Genomic DNA, 17,950 nt, shown 5'->3' with positions numbered 1-17,950 from the left:
GAGTATAGTGGAAGAGTAGCCCAAGAGCATGAATCGAGAAAGCGATGCGGCAGCAGCTTTTTCGACGAGATGCGAATAATGTCAAGCTAGGAGAGCCTTATCACACTGATTGCGGTAATGGCGGCACTGGAGTCGGGGTCGACGCCTTTTTTCGATATTCTAGAGCCCTCTCAACCCATCCAACCATATCCACCTCGATCTTTGAGTTTTCGACGAGGAATGGGTGGTCCTGAGTGACATCAGTCTTGCTTCATGAGTCTAAAATACGGACACTCACCAGTAGCTCACGATAACTCGCCCTTCGTTCTGGATCTTTCCTGAGACATTGGGCGACCCAATCCCGCGCTTGCTCCGAGTACTTTTCTTCTGGCAACTCCGGGGGATCCCCATGTACGATCGCCGTCAATTGAGCGAACACATTGGAGTATGTTTCGGGTGGGTAGGGGTATTGTCCAAGCCCAATCTCGATCATTGATAGGCCAAGAGACCATACGTCCGATGAGACGGTGTATGTCCCGAGGTTGTTCTGTGATTCTCCTTTGATTCGTTCCGGCTAAGCAAAGTTAGCATTGTATAGCGCAGTCATTGCCCAGGAACTCACCGCCATATAACTCTGACAGCCAATGTTCGTCTTTGCCAGGGACTTGTCGAGTTCGCCTGATATGCCAAAATCGCATAGTTTGATCTCCCCTTTTCTGTTGACTAGGACGTTGGTGGGTTTCACATCTAATTCTGGTGAGGAGGGAGGTTTTGATGAGCAGATGAGAGAGACTTGCCTCGATGAATGATATTGAGGTCGTCCTTGAGAAATTTAAGCCCGCGAACCATACTGCCAGCGATGCGACCAAGTACACCTTCTGGAACGCCTGCTCCCTGAAGTTTATCCAGGGAGCCGGCATCCATGTACTCCATGCAATAGTAAACACATGATTCGATAAAGAAAGCACCGTAAAATTCGACGATTTCAGGTGCAACAGCCCGATGAAGGACGTCGAGTTCCATGATGATAGCGTTTAGCTTTGCATCTTCAAGCTCGAGACGAATTTCCTGCAAGAAGAAAAATGAGGATAAGATTGAGATAGTGGAGGTAGAGTGGACCTTCATCGCCATGGCCACGTTTGTGGGTTTATGAAGAACCTTTTTGACAGTGCCATAGTTTCCTTTTCCCAGTTCTTCGTCGAGTTGTAGTTGGCCCATGTTGATAGCAAAAGAGGCACCACTTGAAAAATTAACACCTGTCGCGTGGAGAACAGCCTTGCCATTGAAATTGAGAGCACCTGAAGGGTCGCTGTGATAAAGATGAGAGGATGGAGGATGTTGAAAGAGAAAGACATACACGATTTTTGAGAAATTTGAAAAAGGAGAGCCAAAGTTGCCTGCAGGGGGACGACGAGGGGGATCAGGGAGTGAAGGACGGCCTGCGCCTAGACCGGCTGCGGCTACACCACCTCCTGGAAAAGGAGGATCTACGATGGAAGGATCGATATCGCGAAGACTAAAAGCTGGACGTTGCCTGCGAGCAGACATGCCTGCACCACGGGCACGAGAAGTGGGGACTGCGGGTGGTGGGTAAGTACGAGTGGGGTTGAGAACTGGGTGGATCGGGTTGAGGGAAGCACGTTGAAGGGCAGCAGTTGCAGAATCTACGGGTATAGGCTGAGCCCTATTTGCGAACTGTTCGAGGTGAGTAATAGTTGAATGTTTGAATGATAAAAGAACTGACAGCAGCCATTTTTGCTTGAAGAGATGGGGGAATGGGAGTCGAAGCAGGATGCTGGCCTCTATTTGGAAGAAGACCTGTGAGAGGTTTTTGAACTATTCTGCGAGGTTCTGATTCTGACATGAGAGTAGTAGGATGAATGTGTAGTAGTAGTGATACAAGTGATACAAGTGATACAGTAATACAGTGATACAGTAATACAACTATGTAATAATACGATAATACTCTTTGATCATGTCCGTCACTGTAAAGTGGGGAAAAGAAAGATTTTCATTCGCCCTTCCTCCTCCAGACACAAAACTGTCTGCAATTCGTACTGCCATTTCAGAGCACACTCATATCCCATACAATGCTTTCAAACTCATTTACAAGGGCACTGTCATGAAGGACGACAACGCCACCATCTCTCAATACCATCTCGTAAAAAACTCTTCAATCACCATCATCGCTCATGACCATCCAATTTCACAAACTGGACCACCGCAGCACGACCAGTCTTCTGAGCAATCTCTCATTAACACTATATCCTCAGAACTCGCAAACGTTCGCACCGAACTCCTTCCTTCCCTAAATACCCTTCTCGCCACTCCAAGAGAAGATACCCCCCTCCAGCAAAAGGAATACAGGCGTCTCGGAGAGCTCCTTCTTCAGGCTCTCCTCCGTCTCGATGCCCTCGAGTCAGAACGTGACTGGATAGATGCCCGTAACCAAAGAAAGGCCGCAGTCAAAGAGGTTCAAGCCCTTCTCGATCGCCTCGACGCATCTTCATAGACTAGTTTTTACCGTAGTGTTTACAATTTCGTAATCGATCCAGCGTACATTCTTTGCCCAGGAGGCGGTATCATCCACCCTAATCCGTCCTCGTTGTTGTCTCCCCCACTTCCTCGTCCAGTAAACTGTGCATTTCTATCCATCATCATCGCATGTACTTGCATTCTCAATCCATGCACATTCCCTCGCAACGACACCACCTCTTCTCCCAATCGCAGCGATTCGTTTGTAAGTGCGATCTCGCTTCGTCGACCCAGCGAGTCCATTCCCGCTGCAACATTTACAACACTCTCGCGTAGGCCTTTCAACGTCCCTTCCAATGTCGTTCCAAGATCAAGAGGTGCCACGGCCGTTGTCCGCAAGCCAGGTGGATGCCCAAATTGTTCTGATCCTGGCCCTGCCATTTGGAATCCCACTTGGTGCCCAATTGTTGGTCCTGGCAATCCAACATGTCCGTTTACCCCGCCAACGCTAGTGCTAGCACGGTGCCCACTCCTTCTGACCTGACTCGCTTCCGGGAAATAAAATGCCAATGGATCAATCGAAGAGGCGTATTCACGTGCCTCAAGCCGTTCAGTAAACCCCTCGCCGTGCCCCACCGCCCTCGCAGAGGACGACGAGGAGCTGGCAAATTGATTTTGCAGAGGCGGTTCGCTGGGGCTGTCCAAGCGGAACCATGGCCCCATCGCATGTCTCACCGCAGCCATATCCCGTCTCAGACTTTGCACCGTTCCTTCCAAGCTTTCCATGCGATGTCGCATCAAGAGATTCTGTTCTGTAAGAAGCGATAAACGTGCAGTGTTGGCGGGGAAAAAGTCTTTGATAGTTTCATAAGGACATGTAAGAAGATGGTCTGTGGATGCCAATGGCCCATCGTAAGGACATCCGTAAATGGAATGTGGGCATTCGTTCGACGTCTGAGCAGAGTCATGAGTACATGGCAAAACATGAGTTACACCGACTGACTTTATCATCGTTGTCAGGAGTCGATTTCTGAGTAGTTGGTGAAGTTTCCTCTTCCTCGGATGCATTCTGATGCGTCTCTTGGATATGCCTTGGTAATTCGGACCTCTTCAGCATCTCCTCGCAGTCCTTGTGCGTGCATACCACCTGGCTGTGCGAGCATTCGTCCTTTAAATGAGTTGCAAGGAGCTGTCTCTGGCTAGTATACGTGCATCCCTCTATGCGATGTACGCATGCCACAAGGAGCTCATCCACCAGCTATTTTATAGAAATTGGAAGGGGATAGGCGATGTAAGGGAAAGGACATACTGATCTAATTATGGGATTGGCTGGCCCCAGATCGGATAGACTGAGTGGAGAACGATCCACAGGACATTGGGGCGAGTGATTTAGGGAATGGATGATGCATTCGCGACAGAAAGTGTGTGCGCAGGTGCGGGTGGTTGTGGGATCCGTGAACGGTGCACTGTGAAGGTCATCAACCAAGGGCTTGGTGTAGAAAAGACCTTACATACCGACATATGCAACAAATCTTTCAACAGACGTATTAGCTACAAAGACTGCGATAATGAAAGAGACCTGACCAGGTTTGCATTCGGACTTTCTAGATAGCTAAAGAGTGACATCAGTTTATCCAATAACACTTATGTAAGCTTGGCGGCGTTACCGTTAAGTAGCCAAATTCAGAAGTCGGGTGCGACTTCGACATGTTTCCACTCGAGGTATGGCGTACATACATACATATGTAAGTAATAGGCAGTGGGAGGGTGGGTGACAAAAAATGAGAAAACAGCCTGAGGTCAATTGTGCGAGAGCCTTACAAAAATGAAATGGGAATCGCACCTACTAGCTGAGGGAGTCAAAAAAGTGAGATGTTGAAACGAGAGCCTTACAGAAAGGGGCGTTTCATCTCACTCCCCAACTGGTGGTGCGAGTCTAAATTAAGCTGCAATCCAAGTGTGGATCGCGAAGCGTGAGTCCAGAGAGTCGGCAAGTGAGCAGCGGCTCGTAGTCGTCGTGTAACTCAAGCCTTGGCTAGAAGCTCGACGGTGCTATGAAATAGCAAGGTCAGATAAATAGTGACGGCTGAACGGCAATACTTACTTCGCAGGGGACAACTCACCCATGGACATGTCCTCCAATTCCCGTTTTTGGTGATTTGTGTAAAATTCAACGTCGAGGACGGCTTGCGCAGTCTTCCCGAGTGATAGCCGAGTTTGTCAAAAGTTTGCTCCATTGCTCGGGCAGGCCCTATCTCTCGTGCCACTGTATTGCCTTCGCGAGTAGACAAATGAACACACCGTGAAAGCGTCAGAAACGGGGTCAAAGCCCACATGTACTTTGTGCACAAAGTTTGTTGGGTTACTCACACCCATGAATAAGCTTCGTGAATACACATCGTCCTGCCACCCGTACAACTCTTTGTCGTTTTTGAGTAAAGGAAGTACCGCTTGTCTTTGGTCTCTAGTATTAGACAGTAGGGCTTCAAGTCAGTACGTTCAATGTTGGAGATGTCCCTTAGCATGATCACAGATTGCGAAGGAGCCGACTGCATTACCCGCCATCAATCAGCAGTAGACAGAGACAAAAGGCTAGCACTGAACTCGCTCTTATGAATCGCCAAAGATAGCTCCTTAAGAACCAGCCATTTCCGTTTTGCCATAACCAGTTTCCAAAACCATCCTCTTTCATGCTAACGCCCCCACTCCTGACTACTTGGGAATTGTTGAGAGTGTCATCTGGCCCTCGATTGGGAGTGCCACCGATGCCGGAGTATGGAAAAGCATAAGAAGAGCCAGAGAGCGATGCTGGGGTGAAGGTGAAAGTGTTATTGTATCCCGCGTTGGCCAAAAGCCGTAACGGTAAGATAGTGCGCAGGTCCCCACTCAGATTAAGTAGCCAGATTGATGTGAGGAAGCAAATGGTTAGCCGACGACCCCATTTTTGATTTGAGGGGTTACAGTTCTACGACCTCTTAGTTGCTCTAATCAATCAGCGTTAGGAGATGAAAAAGAGCCAGTGAGAAGAAGGACACACCTGTATGTAAACCTCTTCTTTGTATGCGAGAATTCTCCGAGTTTGTGCCCAACCATGTCCTGCGTCACATTTACTGGAATGTAGTCTTTCCCATTGTGTACCATGAAGCGAATTCTGAAACCAGGAAATGTTAGGAAACATAGAAGAGTGATCGTTTGGCACCCATACCCCACGAAATTGGGCAAAATTGTACACGACCTGGCCTGCGTCTTAATGGGCACATGGTTCGTCAATGCCTCTCGCAAGTTGGGAAAGGCAACGAAGTAAGGACCTAGAGTAATGAGTATAACAAGTTCTAGCGGTCAAAAAGAGGGCACCCATTTTTCCAAGCCGATCGTCCTTTCTGCAGAAGTTGTGTTGGACGCATTACGATTCCGAAGTCAAGGTTTGTTGGCAAGTGCGTGATCGAGTTTTATGTAATTTACAAAACATGGCTTCTCCACTCACCCTCAATTCAACCGTCCGCCTCTCATCAGGTCACCCCATGCCCTTGCTCGGTTTTGGGGTGTACCAGAACTATGACACTAAGAATTCTGTTCTAGAAGCCTTCAAAGCTGGTTACAGGCACATAGACTCTGCCCAGGTGTATAAGAACGAGGCAGCTGTAGCTGACGCCGTCCGAGAATCTGGCCTCGATCGAGGGGATGTATTCATCAGTACGCACTATGTTGGATGCATTCAATATCATTCAATCAATGCTGAGGTTGTGACTGTCAAGCATCCAAATGCGTCTCTAAAAACCACGGATACGAGAAAACACTTAAAGGCATCAACGAATCCCTCGATCGGATGAAGTTTGGTATGACGAGCCCGACGTGCAAAGTGGACTTCTAATCGTGCACAGACTACATCGACCTCTTTCTCATCCACGACCCTTTCAGCGGTACCGAACGCCGCCTCGAGACATACAAGGCTCTCTTGGAGTGCAGGCATGCGGGTAAAATCCGAACTGTTGGCGTATCGAACTAGTGAGCATCTGTTTTTCGCTCTACGCCATTCTAGACGACAAGGGACAGCGGCGTAAAGCACCTTGAGGAAATTAAGAACGCGGGATACGAAAGACCCGCCGTCAATCAGATAGAGGTATATCATTATCCCAAATGCATTTCGCATCGTCTTACCCGATAGTTTAGCTCCACCCCTTGTGCCAACAAAAACCAATAGTGGACTACTGCAAAGAGAACGATATCGTTGTCCAAGCGTATTGCCCCATCATTCGCGGAAAGATGGACGACCCGGTCATAACAAAGTTGGCTGAAAAGGTTCCTAATTTTGTTCTTCATTTTTGCTTGAACTGAAAAAAACAACAAAAAAGTACAACCGTGACCCAGCCCAGATTCTCCTCCGGTGGTCCCTCCAAAAGGGGTAAGTTTCGTTTATAATGTCTCCTTTGCGCCATTCTCATTCTCGTTGGCGCAGTTTCGTTCCATTGCCAAAGAGCGCTACGCCATCTAGAATCCACCTCAACACCAATCTTTACGATTTCGAGTTGACGGAAGAAGACATGGGTGAACTTGACGCGCTTGACAAGGGAAAAAAGGGTGCCATCGGTTGGAACCCTGTGGACGCTGATTGAAAGAATTCGGTACAATGCTTTTCTGGAAACGAAATGGCACTTAGAAGAAGAAAATTGCATTGATCTATCGAAAGCTCTTGAGGACGTTTACAGTTCGTCATAAAATAGCAAAAAAAAAGTACAAAGTGGAGAAGTGAGGATTGTGTACAGACTGAAGTTTGAATAAAAGTTCGAAGGAAAGATGTGCTGCAGTGTCTATGACTACCGCGACGAAGGGAGGATTGTTTGCTGAGCCGCTTGATTTCGTTTCGTTATCTCCTCGTGTCGCTGCCAAAGAAGTTCAGCCCACAACGGGTGTGGTGGTATGCGGCCAACCAAGGCGCGTAAAACTTCCAACCTGGTCATACAAATCATTTAAGTCGCCATATTTTAGCAGATCAACAAGTCTTACCATCTGGCCTTTTCTTCATCCGTATCAGCAAAGAAGATAATTTCTTCGTCATGGGGGAAGATTAATCGGAAAGATCTCTCCACGCCGTATAGACCGTCGTACTCGTCAGCATACCGGCTGCTACGAGGATTTGATCCAGCGGATGAACTTAGCGCATTTTTACGCGCCTCTTGGTCGTCTTCGACCGCGATCGCTTTCTTGAGGTCGATGGTCGCGGTAGCTTTCTTTGTCACGTCGTTGAAGGCCACCAGATTGGCACCAACGACACGCAAGTGTCGTCTACGCCAGGTCTAAATCACTTCCATCAGACACTGGAGCAAACTAGAAAGAGAAAGAAAACTTACGCTACAGTCACCGCCACTCTGGGTCAATGTACCTTGGAAGTATGTCACCTTGTGCCAGTTGATATGCCTCAGTCCACGATGACAATCGTCCAAGCTTTGTGGAAGTTGATCTGGGGGAATGCCGGGTAATGGAGGGAGCCTAAACATTTGCAACAAAATTTCTCCAACTTGCAACGTCGAAAACTTCCCACCAAGTTCAACCCGCTGTCCAATCAAGGGATAGCTCGTCTCAAACAGCCTAGTATCGCATCGGGCTGCTATATCTTTGAAAGAAATGAAGGCCCGTGCAAGCGTGCCATCTGGTTTCAGATACCGAGCGAGATTTTCTGGCAGCCGCTGAAGGGGTTGCGAGGTAGGGGCTGGGGCTGGAGGAGGAGGTTGAGCGACCTTTTCTTTTGACTTTTTAGGCGATGAGGAAAAGAAACTTCGCATTCCGCTACTCTTCGAGGCTGTTTGGACGACTGGAGGTGGTACTGGTGCCGGAGGTGGAGGCGCGGGTGCCAATGCCTTGAATTGAGAAATTATGTGCGGATCCCGCCTCACTTTAATAGTCAAGGTGAACTCCAACTTGCTATGTTCAATTCTAAATAAAAGTGAGCACTAGTTTTGAAAGTGTCTGAAGAGACTCGATTCTTACAATTCGAATTCTTGATCGATGCGGCAATCCTGGCTTAATTGGCATTCCGGGGTAGTAACGAAATGAATTCCGTTGTTCAGTGTGCAAGTAATTGTGGTCGCTTGGTCCGGGAGCGGCAAATGAACACCTTTCACACCTAGCACTAATGAGGGAGCACGTTAAATAAAATGAAAAAAGAATCATGTTAACGAGGGGATGGGCTGACCTTTGACGAAGACTTTGCCATATGCCTTCCCAAGATTTTCCTTTGCACGGTATTCTTTGATCTGCTTTGAATATTCGTTCTGCAAAGGATAGTATTAACGTTTCATGGTTACAGGAGGTGGCATGAACTGACCATGTCGGATGGCCGCCGCACGGCTCTCCACGCTTTTCCTGCGTCAACGTCTCCAGGTCCAGGCATATGGGAAATTTTGTCCTCAGACGAGGAAGCGTAAATCATGGCCCCGCGCTCCCGAATATGGTATTTCTAGAGTCATTTCAGCATTGGTGATAAGCAATCAAAGAGAATTACTAACGCTTTTTTTGGGTTGTTCCACTAATTTGCTCAACTCTTTCTCAATGCTGTCTGCGAGAGGATCGTCTTCTACAACATCATGGACGTCGAGCAAATCTCCGGTGCTCATACTTCGCCGTCTACTGGGTCTTCCCACTCCCAAATGTTGTTGATCCTTCACAGGTGCTTTGCCTTTGGAAGGGGCACGGAAGGCTTCTTCTTCCTCCTCTGTTATCCGCCTTGCCTCGCGCCTTCGTTCGAGGATCATTTGTTCCCTCTGCTTGATATTATCCTTGGGGGGAACTTGTGGAGGAATAGTGGCCACCGAGGAGTCGCTGACGGTCCTACTTGAGATGCCAGCCACCGTACTATTATGAAGAAGTGGCGTATCAGTCGCCACGCGTTCCATTATCGCTGGTCGAGACAGCCCTGATATTGGTGAATCTTGGGATTCGTCGTAAGAATCGTCGCATTCGTCAGTCATCATGGAATCGTCGACCCTCCCACTAGCAACGTCCTCCATAAGGCGGTCGAGGGCGCTTTTCATTTCCATGTCCACATCTACGTTCCCCATCTTCATTTCACCAGATCCAACACTACGGCTGCTGACGCTGTCCGCCCTAGTACGCGCTGACACTGGCGTGACATCCAAATTATCGTCGGAACCAGCGTTGCCACCGTCTGAGATGCCCAACCCTCCCAGACCGAACTTGCTACCAAAATCAAATTGAAGCCTTTCTCCGGTGCTTAGAAACCCAAACTCCCGCTCGTTCACTCTGTCTTGTCCCGTGACACTGGCAAGCACATTTCTCCTCTCTGCTTGCTCAACAATCGCCGTCTCAGTGCTGAAATCCGTCTGGCCGGTCATGACGGACATCCTGTCCCTTTCTCTGTCTTCTTCATATTCCACTCGTAGCCTTTCGGAGTTGACGTCAACCTGAGCGTTGACATCAGAGGCCAGCTGAGATGCTTCACACTCGGGACTTTTTTCTTCTCTCGGAGACGGGGAACCAAGTTCAGGGCTTGGACTACCAACACTCCTTCGTCCCAACAACCTTCTCCTCACCTCCTCCTTGTTAATTCGCGGCCGTCCCCCCATACTAGGGCTTTGATCACCAGTAAGTAGGGGGGAAGTGACGCGTCCAATAGGCGAGGAGATACGCCCTACCGGGGAAGACAGTCGGCCTATTGGAGAAGCAACGCACGCCAAGACAGGTGGCTGGAAGGCCGGATATGAGGGAGACCGTTCCTGTTCGTCTTCCCCTACATCTGCCGTTTCTTCGTATCTGTGCGAATCCTCCGTTGAATTGAAACTGTCCCCCTGAGAAGCAATTATGAGTTTGTGGGACGAAAACTAAGAAAGTTGCAAACCTCTGCTTCAGCTCCTATGTCAGTCCCTCCCAAGCTGACGAAACTGACTTGGGAGTTGCCTATTGATACGTTTACAGAACCCACGGACTCGTCACCGTGGATCTCTGGAGGAGATTCTTCCTGTAATGAGCACTGTTGGAAAGGGTCTGCACCCCCATCGGGAGTTGATTTGTAAGAGGATTCCGCTTGGGCTTCTGCAAGGTAATATAAAGACTTTGGGATATGAGTCAAATACGATGCACATACCGTTCAAAATACTGAAGCGAGGAACCAAACCTTCTTCTTGCGCGATATCTCTGCTGGACTGCTTCATCGGTGAGGGACTGAGTGGTAGTTGATTAACGTCATCAGCGTCTTCCTCTTTCTCCTCTTCCCGGGCTTGTTTAATTCTTTCAAAATGTGTCGAGCGTCCTAAGGGCGGGGTGCTTTGCATGCCGGGAGAGCGACGAGGTGGCGTTGCTGGAGGACCATGGGGGGAAGCATGTGTTGGGAGGTTGAAACTAAAAGGGTACGAGCCAGGTGCATGGTTGCGCTGGAGAGAAAGTGAATGGCGGGGAGAGTCATGAGGTGAAAACCCTAGAGGTTGTTGGGTCTGGGAGGGTTGTTGGTGGTGGTGTTGAATAAATCTTTCAACATGATGGCTCCTCCCGAATGGAACGCCGTCTTCAGTGTCCAAATCCGTGGGTATGTCTGAGTATCGTGGGGGGGTACTCGCGTTAGATGCAAAGCTAGAGTCCGGAAGAAAATTGCGGGCATTGGGCGAGAAAAAAATCTCCTCCACAAGGCCAGTTATGCTGGTATCGGGATCCAAGGCCATCAGAGAAGGGGTAGCACTTGGACTCCCCGTGTCCGATAGTTGGATACTTTCGTAGGACTCATTTTGGTCCATTACTTCCTCATGGGCGTGATCCCCCGAATGCCCAGTTGCTCGGAAAAATGGATCATCAGCGTCATCTTGAGCATTATCATCTTCGTCCATTTCTAAAGCTTCTTCATCTGTTTCCTCCTCACGGTCGAACTCGACAACATCACACCGTTCGTCAAAAGTGACCGTTTTTCGGCGTTCCCTTTTCCCGCCACCACTGAGACGAGGACCATGCATCCTCTTTGAAACGAGAGATGAACGACCTGGCGAGGGACCTGGGCTTATCGCAGGAGGAGGAGGTGCACTAAGTGAGGCGGGAGGCTGTATTGAGGTGGCGGAAGGCGTAAAGGTAGCCAAAGGTGCTCTGGTGAGAGGCACGGGGATAGGCGAGGTTGAAGGTCGGGAACCGGAGCTCGTGCGTTGACGCAACTTGAAAGGACTCTTGGTGACGGGTTCCTTTTCGATGAGATTTTGGAAACCTTTACTTTGTCTGCGTTCTCGTTTTAAAGCAAAAGGACGCTCGTTCTCGTTTTCTGCTTGCTCATAAAGAGATGAAGGACGAGGTCGCTTCTCACCTGAGACCCGTCGGGTGGGCGACGAGGTCGGAAAAGTGATGGAGATTGGACGATTGGATGAGGTAGACGGGGTTGGGATCTGTGATTTAAAGGGAGACTTCGAAACAAGGTTGTTGTTATGAACATGTTTATAGCTTGATGAGGAACGGCGGGCAATCGCAGGTCCTCTTGGACGTCCTGGAGAATCTCGTTTCGAGATACGAAGTGGAGAGGTAATGGACCCTCCGCTAGAGGAAGAAGAAAGGGAGCCACTTGATTGTGAATTCCAACCCATACCCGACTCGCGCAAGATAGAAGACTTGATTGGGTCAGGAGAGTTTGAAAGCAGTCGGTCTCTCAGAGGAGATTTATGGTTAGCCATAATCCTCGCGTCGTCGTTGCCAATAAATGGCTGGTCACTGTATGTAACGGTGTCAACGATTAGTTTGCCGGAACAGCGTGGCGACAGTGAGCTGATGAGGGGGAGAGCCAAGAACTTGCAAGTCAACGAAATTCACTCGTGAGAACAAACTCAACGAAACGCGCTCATCACGTGATGGCGTTGTAATAAATAATAAATATTTAAATATTTATGTACCGGTCCGAGTTTATACCCGGTCCTACCACAACTGCCGTTTTTAACATTTGTCCTCCTAACCTATCACCATGTCGTTTCAAGGCCTGATATCTGGTTCTGAATGCGCCGTTCCATCTAATCCCTTGTCTCAAGTACTCAAACATACGGAAGGAGACCGGAGCTTGCAACAGGTTCGCCATAACATCTCTGCAAAAAAAGTCTAATCGTACTGTAGCACAGAGTAGCTGGTCCTTCCTCTTCTAGAGTGAGAAACTATTTCACTCTCTCCGCATAACATCATCTGATCCTATCCAAAGCTCCATCAACTTCCTGGAACCTTGAACCCAACATCAAATGAGCATGACGTTGCTCTCGCTCGCCAATTTTTTGACACGAACCAGCAAGGCCATGAAATGGCACCCAGTTTTACAATTCCATATGCTTTGGGGCCGGCTCGTATGGATACAATGAGTGGGCCGCACTTGCACGATGCGTGGGTGAAGGAACAACAGGGCATACGCCCTTTCGAAGAGCTGGCGAACAACGCAGCTTGGGCGTCTGAGTTTGGAGGTTCCTACTCGCCTTCACCTTCAGCACAGCAAATTATGGTCAGCAAGCCAGAATGTAAGATCATCCAAAAGTAAAAATATCGTCATAATGTGACCACCTTTGCAGATCAGCGACCCTCACTCATGTCGGGAGTTGTGATGCATGGAGGCACTATGCCAGTGACCATGTACGGCGCGAATAATGTAGCGCATTATGGACTGAGCGCAAATTTTAATGTTGTGGAAGGCAAGGGAAAGGGAAAGAGCAGGGAAGCCGACTTCGAGGCGGCCTTCGCCCAAATCGCCGCGTCACTCACTCCAGCGCAAGCCGATGTATCTGGTTTTGTAGAGATTGAAGATGAAGCGACAGACATCGAAGAGTCGCTCAAGAACGTCTCCCTCAATGTTAGCGAATCCGACGTTGAACATGGGACAGACTTCCAAAAGTGCGCCACTTCAATACTTTCACTATTACATGGAGGTATATCATATCTACAGGGTTTGGGATCAGCTGCAGAAATCAGAATTGCCACCTCCGAAGGAAGATCTTGCCAAGTGGGAAGCCGAATTTTCTCAGTTGATGAATGCCCAACGGGACGAACTTGATGACTATGGCTCCGCCATGCAAGAAGCATGGGAGGGCGGCGTTGGGAATTATCAAGAAGGCACGCATGGGGAGAATCCCGTTCGTTTCGATGCGGAAGGGATTCCAATGTTGGGCGATTACGTCTTCGGTAAGCCAGGTTGACAGCATCTCTTACCGGGTAATAGTTAATATTCCTTTCCCTTCAGAACAGAACAACAAATATCTCGGTCAACCCCCCTCGTCTCGCTCACTCTTAGACGATGCTAAAGCTCTTTTGGAACAAAACGGGTCCTTATCTGAAGCCGCTATGATGCTGGAAGCTGCTATTCAAGAGGGACAGCTGGGAGAAGGTGGTTTCGAGACTTGGATCCTTTTGGGTGAGACGCGGAATATGGATGAGCGAGAGGACGCAGGGATGCGAGCCTTGACGCATGGAGTGAAGCTCGCAGAAGAGGCAGGTGCCCCAGGTGCAGGAATGCTGGTATGTGCCTACTGATGCAACGCTAGCCTTTGGGTTGACTTTCCCTCAGTCTCTGGCGATATCCTTCACAAATGAGTCATACGACCGTGCATCCCACAGTATGCTCTTACGCTGGCTAAGAGCTCGATTCCCGACTTTGGTTGTGCCTGAAGAGACGATCAAAGCCATGTCTACTAACTCTGCATGGGACACGCACACTCGCATTACTGAATTGTTTCTTGGTTTGGCCCGGTCGCAGCATGACCAAGGCGTAATGGATCCAGACGTTCAGATTGGCCTTGGCGTACTGTTTTACACCAATGGTGAATACGATCGCGCGAAGGATTGTTTCGCAACTGCCCTGGCGGCACGGCCAAAGGTGCTGCTTCTGTTTTCGTTTCTTTAAGTTGTCGCTCAATCTTTCCAAGGATTACCTTCTCTGGAATAGGTTTGGGTCCTCTTTATCAAATGGCAACAAGCCAGAAGAAGCTTTGGGAGCGTATCGGGAAGCTCTTCAAATCCGACCGACGTATACCCGCGCGATTTACAACGTCGGGGTAGCTTGTTAGTATCTCGTAACCCTTGGTAACTTTGGACTAATATATCATTCAGGTTTGAACATCGGCGCTGACAAGGAAGCAGCAGAACACTTTCTGAGCGCATTGAGCCTGCAGCAATCAACAAGTGGAGATACCAGTGACCAGCTGTGGTTTACCCTCCGCCGCGCTTTATTGTCAATGGTACACATTTTTTCAAATATGAATCAAGAACGATGCTAACTTGAATCACAGAATCGGATAGACCTTGCAGACCTGGCCAAGCCTGAAGCAAGGAGTAGCTTAGAATTATTTAGGAAAGAAGGCTTCGACTTTTAGCTACTTCAGCGATTTACCACAAATACTATGTTACATGTTTACAATCACTCAATAATGATTGATGTGCAAACATTGTATCTGGTTGTTTCCTCCCCTATCAATATCTACGATCGCAGACTTTCCTTGCATTTCGTCATTTTATCTGAACATAATGTCAGCTCCGGGAGACGTTTACATGTAAGTAGGCATCCACATTAGGGTAATGCCAGTTCTGAAGTCTTTCTGTGTGCTAGTCACGATGTCCTCAAGAAATCGAGCCTCCCCGATTCGAAGTTGAACAGGATATCCTGTCAATTAACGCAAAACAAGGTCATCGTCGATGCCAACTGTTTTGAGTCTTACATAGCTCAATACGAAAATACAGATTCGGGGTGGCGCTCAGGCGATGCGTTCGTACTCTTGCACATATATAAGTATCGAATTCGCAACTCAACCTAGCTCGGCTTAAGTTTACGCTGTCGGTTTGAGTGAGGACGATATGAACAAGCCTCAGGTATGTAGGGGATCGAGGCGCCGTTTCAATGACAGGTTCTAAACGGGCTGTTTTAGATTGGGATTTCTCCAGTGTGGTGGGAAGGTGTGTTGAAATAGTCGCATCATGCCACTGACAAGAGTCAATGAATCAACAGGGAACCCATGTAACTCTCACCTTGTGTGTCCATCACTCTTGTGGCATGAGGTCATCATTCAATCCGACCCAAGCTTGACCTTGCCAAGCACGTAAAGGAAGGTTGTAAAGCAGAGGATCTTGTTGGTCTTATCTTCAATACCATTGGCGTCAGGTAAAAAATCAACATTCCAGTTACTACTTGACGTGACTGTTATTACAGCGACGCGATTACGATGGGAACAGATGGTAAGCTTCAATGATATACCTTCGCAAGGCTGAGCACAGATTTCATTACTGGAAGGAATGAGATATTCGTTGGTGGAGCTTTTTGAAGTGCCCACTCTGTGACCCTCATATTTTGACCTTGACAGTCTGCCAAGTCGAGATATCATTGCAGATTCAATCGAAGCTGTATGGTCTTTATCCCTCAGTTCTAAGTACTCAAAAGCGAGTCGGTTCATTAGGTCGTTATGGTAAGCACCATATCCAGTAGCTCAAGATGCTCAGCAATTTAGAAGTGTAGGCTCAACATTACGACGCCAACATCTCAATACCAGGGTGTGACAAGAACATGCCAGGTTGCTTCATCGCCGCAGTCCGTCATAATCGACCAACGATCATTGTTTACGGTGGAACTATTCAACCGGGCGTCCGGCATGTCGGTAAATAAGGTGACTTATTCAAAAGGGCTAGTTCTGAATTGCGAGTTTAGATTGCCCTTCGATGGGCAAGGAAAAAGGTGGATCAGTGAATATCTCTGACGCATTTGAATCTTATGGTTCGACATCTTCGAATGTTCCTTCATAGAGATACTGATGGCTTTTCAGGGGCATTCGCCGTTGGAAAAATTAACGACGTGGAGCGATTTGATGTCGTTCGCCACGCATGTCCTGGCGCAGGGGCTTGTGGAGGCATGTACACTGCGAACACCATGAGTTCAGCCCTTGAGGTCAGCGTGTTGTGCCATAGAAGGAATTGTACTGAGACACCTTAGGCTCTTGGGATATCTTTGCCCTATTCATCGAGCACGCCAGCCCTGTACCCCGGTTCGTTTCCCTCTCAGTGCTCCTCTACGAGCGCTGATCAGAGATTACAGAGAAGGTTCAAGAGTGTTTTCGAGCAGCAAAGTATTTAAAACGTTTGCTTGAATTAGATCTGAAGCCCAAGTTGGTTGACTGTTGCCTGATTCATCAAAACCGGAGACCTAACATTTGCTGCCATTGCCAGGGACATTTTGACCCGAAACTCGTTTTTAAATGCTATCGTCATCATAACCGTTCTCGGTGGCTCCACGAATGCAGTTAGTTTACCTCCTTCTTGCATCAACCGGTTGTGGCTAATGTGGGAGATTTAGGTTTTGCACTTGCTAGCTATGGCTCGCGCAGCTGAGGTAGAACTCACAATCGATGACTTCCAAATGATTGCAGACAAAACGCCTTTCCTGGCCGATTTAATGTATGTCAACAGTCTTCTGACTTGTCACCGCGGGGTAGAAGACATTCCCCAGGCCTTCAGGGAGGTATTATATGGAGGATATCCACAAGATCGGAGGAATCCCTGCCATTCTGAAATACCTATTGAACCACACCGATCTTATCGATGGGACACAGATGACGGTGACCGGGCGTACTTTGGCAGAAAACCTCGCAGATGTACCTGAGCTCGAGTTCGATAAGCAAGATGTTGTTCGAAGCTTGAGCAATCCTATCAAGAAAACGGGCCATATCACGATCATGCGGGGAAATCTAGCTCCAGAGACGGCCGTAGCCAAACTCACAGGGAAAGAAGGTCTCAAATTTGAGGCATGTTTCGAACCGACTGCTTTGGTAGCTGAGTTCGCTGATTCATAGGACAGGGAATTGCGAGATGCTTTGATAGGTTAGTCCAAGGGGCTTTTAACGACGAAAGGTTTGCTGATTACATTCTTAAGCTTGGATGGATTCTATCCAGCGCTTGAGGCGGGTGAGATCAAGGCAGGCACGGTGCTTATCTTTAGGTATCAAGGACCAAAAGGTGCACCCGGTATGCCCGAGATGCTTGGTGAGAATATACTCATATTCGCCGAGATTACCCATGAAACTTACTCGGACTCCACAGGTCCAACAGGAGCCATTGCAGGCGCTGGACTTGCTCGTTCCACAGCCTTAATAACAGATGGTCGCTTCTCAGGAGCCAGTCGAGGATTTATCATAGGTCACGTCGTGCCGGAAGCCCGTGTTGGAGGACCTATCGCACTCGTTAAGAATGGGGACCGAATCGTCATTGATTCCGAGACCCGAACGATCAACTGGCTGGTTGATGAGAACGAACAAAAACTGCGCAAGGCAGAATGGGATGCCTCAGAGAATTCGAAATTCAATGTCGGGCGGGGTGTACTTTTGAGGTACGCTCGAGATGTCGCAGTAAGTTCTGCTGATTGGTTGGTTGTCCATTCATTCCTGAGCCATTATTTGCCCATCTAACAGCCGGCCAACCTTGGAGCATATTGCGATTGAGCTATGTAACCGCTGGTAATGACGTTGAAATTTCAGTGTATAACAAACCGTGTCCATCTATATTTTCAAAACAT

At 48.4% G+C, this 17,950-nt stretch overlaps 8 protein-coding genes across 8 annotated transcripts; 4 read left to right on the top strand and 4 right to left on the bottom strand.

Moving 5' to 3' along the window:
- Window positions 1-100: 100 nt before the first annotated feature.
- LACBIDRAFT_324122 (uncharacterized protein) lies at window positions 101-1,197 on the bottom strand (the record flags this gene model as incomplete). Its single annotated transcript, XM_001877372.1, has 6 exons — window positions 101-229; window positions 278-553; window positions 602-702; window positions 725-732; window positions 773-1,047; window positions 1,099-1,197. 6 exons carry the CDS (start codon window positions 1,195-1,197, stop codon window positions 101-103), a joined length of 888 nt encoding a protein of 295 aa, XP_001877407.1.
- A 757-nt stretch (window positions 1,198-1,954) lies between these two features.
- Window positions 1,955-2,491, top strand: LACBIDRAFT_313751 (uncharacterized protein; the record flags this gene model as incomplete). Its single annotated transcript, XM_001877728.1, has 1 exon — window positions 1,955-2,491. The coding sequence occupies one exon, from the start codon at window positions 1,955-1,957 to the stop codon at window positions 2,489-2,491; it is 537 nt and encodes a 178-aa protein (XP_001877763.1).
- A 20-nt stretch (window positions 2,492-2,511) lies between these two features.
- LACBIDRAFT_313750 (uncharacterized protein) lies at window positions 2,512-4,080 on the bottom strand (the record flags this gene model as incomplete). Its single annotated transcript, XM_001877371.1, has 5 exons — window positions 2,512-3,408; window positions 3,458-3,712; window positions 3,764-3,920; window positions 3,970-3,986; window positions 4,039-4,080. The coding sequence occupies 5 exons, from the start codon at window positions 4,078-4,080 to the stop codon at window positions 2,512-2,514; spliced, it is 1,368 nt and encodes a 455-aa protein (XP_001877406.1).
- A 1,283-nt stretch (window positions 4,081-5,363) lies between these two features.
- LACBIDRAFT_123000 (mitochondrial 37S ribosomal protein RSM19) lies at window positions 5,364-5,868 on the bottom strand. Its single transcript, XM_001877370.1, is given in 5 exon segments — window positions 5,364-5,406; window positions 5,408-5,438; window positions 5,492-5,605; window positions 5,660-5,762; window positions 5,813-5,868. The coding sequence occupies 4 exon segments, from the start codon at window positions 5,856-5,858 to the stop codon at window positions 5,420-5,422; spliced, it is 282 nt and encodes a 93-aa protein (XP_001877405.1). The 5' UTR covers window positions 5,859-5,868; the 3' UTR covers window positions 5,364-5,406; window positions 5,408-5,419.
- Window positions 5,869-5,975: 107 nt separating this feature from the next.
- Window positions 5,976-7,140, top strand: LACBIDRAFT_293100 (uncharacterized protein; the record flags this gene model as incomplete). The annotated part of the gene is made up of 7 exons (XM_001877727.1): window positions 5,976-6,147; window positions 6,210-6,290; window positions 6,336-6,459; window positions 6,508-6,574; window positions 6,625-6,753; window positions 6,807-6,856; window positions 6,911-7,140. The coding sequence occupies 7 exons, from the start codon at window positions 5,976-5,978 to the stop codon at window positions 7,065-7,067; spliced, it is 780 nt and encodes a 259-aa protein (XP_001877762.1). The 3' UTR covers window positions 7,068-7,140.
- A 128-nt stretch (window positions 7,141-7,268) lies between these two features.
- Window positions 7,269-12,107, bottom strand: LACBIDRAFT_313747 (uncharacterized protein; the record flags this gene model as incomplete). Its single annotated transcript, XM_001877369.1, has 9 exons — window positions 7,269-7,404; window positions 7,459-7,748; window positions 7,803-8,385; window positions 8,440-8,581; window positions 8,645-8,723; window positions 8,777-8,908; window positions 8,958-10,256; window positions 10,307-10,500; window positions 10,553-12,107. 9 exons carry the CDS (start codon window positions 12,105-12,107, stop codon window positions 7,269-7,271), a joined length of 4,410 nt encoding a protein of 1,469 aa, XP_001877404.1.
- A 284-nt stretch (window positions 12,108-12,391) lies between these two features.
- Window positions 12,392-14,771, top strand: LACBIDRAFT_313746 (uncharacterized protein; the record flags this gene model as incomplete). Its single annotated transcript, XM_001877726.1, has 9 exons — window positions 12,392-12,493; window positions 12,620-12,926; window positions 12,978-13,296; window positions 13,349-13,584; window positions 13,643-13,917; window positions 13,967-14,275; window positions 14,325-14,460; window positions 14,509-14,636; window positions 14,688-14,771. 9 exons carry the CDS (start codon window positions 12,392-12,394, stop codon window positions 14,769-14,771), a joined length of 1,896 nt encoding a protein of 631 aa, XP_001877761.1.
- Window positions 14,772-14,922: 151 nt separating this feature from the next.
- Window positions 14,923-17,876, top strand: LACBIDRAFT_313745 (uncharacterized protein; the record flags this gene model as incomplete). Its single annotated transcript, XM_001877725.1, has 22 exons — window positions 14,923-14,948; window positions 15,005-15,080; window positions 15,136-15,160; window positions 15,221-15,264; window positions 15,321-15,348; window positions 15,401-15,423; window positions 15,474-15,553; window positions 15,602-15,627; window positions 15,683-15,695; window positions 15,753-15,792; window positions 15,905-16,043; window positions 16,094-16,159; window positions 16,209-16,330; window positions 16,376-16,427; window positions 16,478-16,547; window positions 16,609-16,681; window positions 16,736-16,836; window positions 16,889-17,183; window positions 17,237-17,259; window positions 17,312-17,421; window positions 17,479-17,783; window positions 17,847-17,876. The coding sequence occupies 22 exons, from the start codon at window positions 14,923-14,925 to the stop codon at window positions 17,874-17,876; spliced, it is 1,767 nt and encodes a 588-aa protein (XP_001877760.1).
- Between the last annotated feature and the right edge of the window lie 74 nt (window positions 17,877-17,950).

This window comes from Laccaria bicolor, genomic scaffold (assembly GCF_000143565.1).
Source record: "Laccaria bicolor S238N-H82 LACBIscaffold_5 genomic scaffold, whole genome shotgun sequence".
NCBI lineage: Eukaryota > Fungi > Basidiomycota > Agaricomycetes > Agaricales > Hydnangiaceae > Laccaria > Laccaria bicolor.
Note: the sequence above shows the minus strand (reverse complement) of the source record. Positions and strands in the feature narration are given on the sequence as shown.

Coding starts and splice junctions, on each gene's coding strand:
- LACBIDRAFT_123000 (XM_001877370.1), bottom strand. CDS start 5,858: ATGCGTCCAACACAACTTCTGCAGAAAGGACGATCGGCTTGGAAAA. Junction 5,763..5,812: donor AGGACGATCGGCTTGGAAAA/ATGGGTGCCCTC, acceptor TCATTACTCTAG/GTCCTTACTTCGTTGCCTTT. Junction 5,606..5,659: donor ATTTTGCCCAATTTCGTGGG/GTATGGGTGCCA, acceptor TCCTGGTTTCAG/AATTCGCTTCATGGTACACA.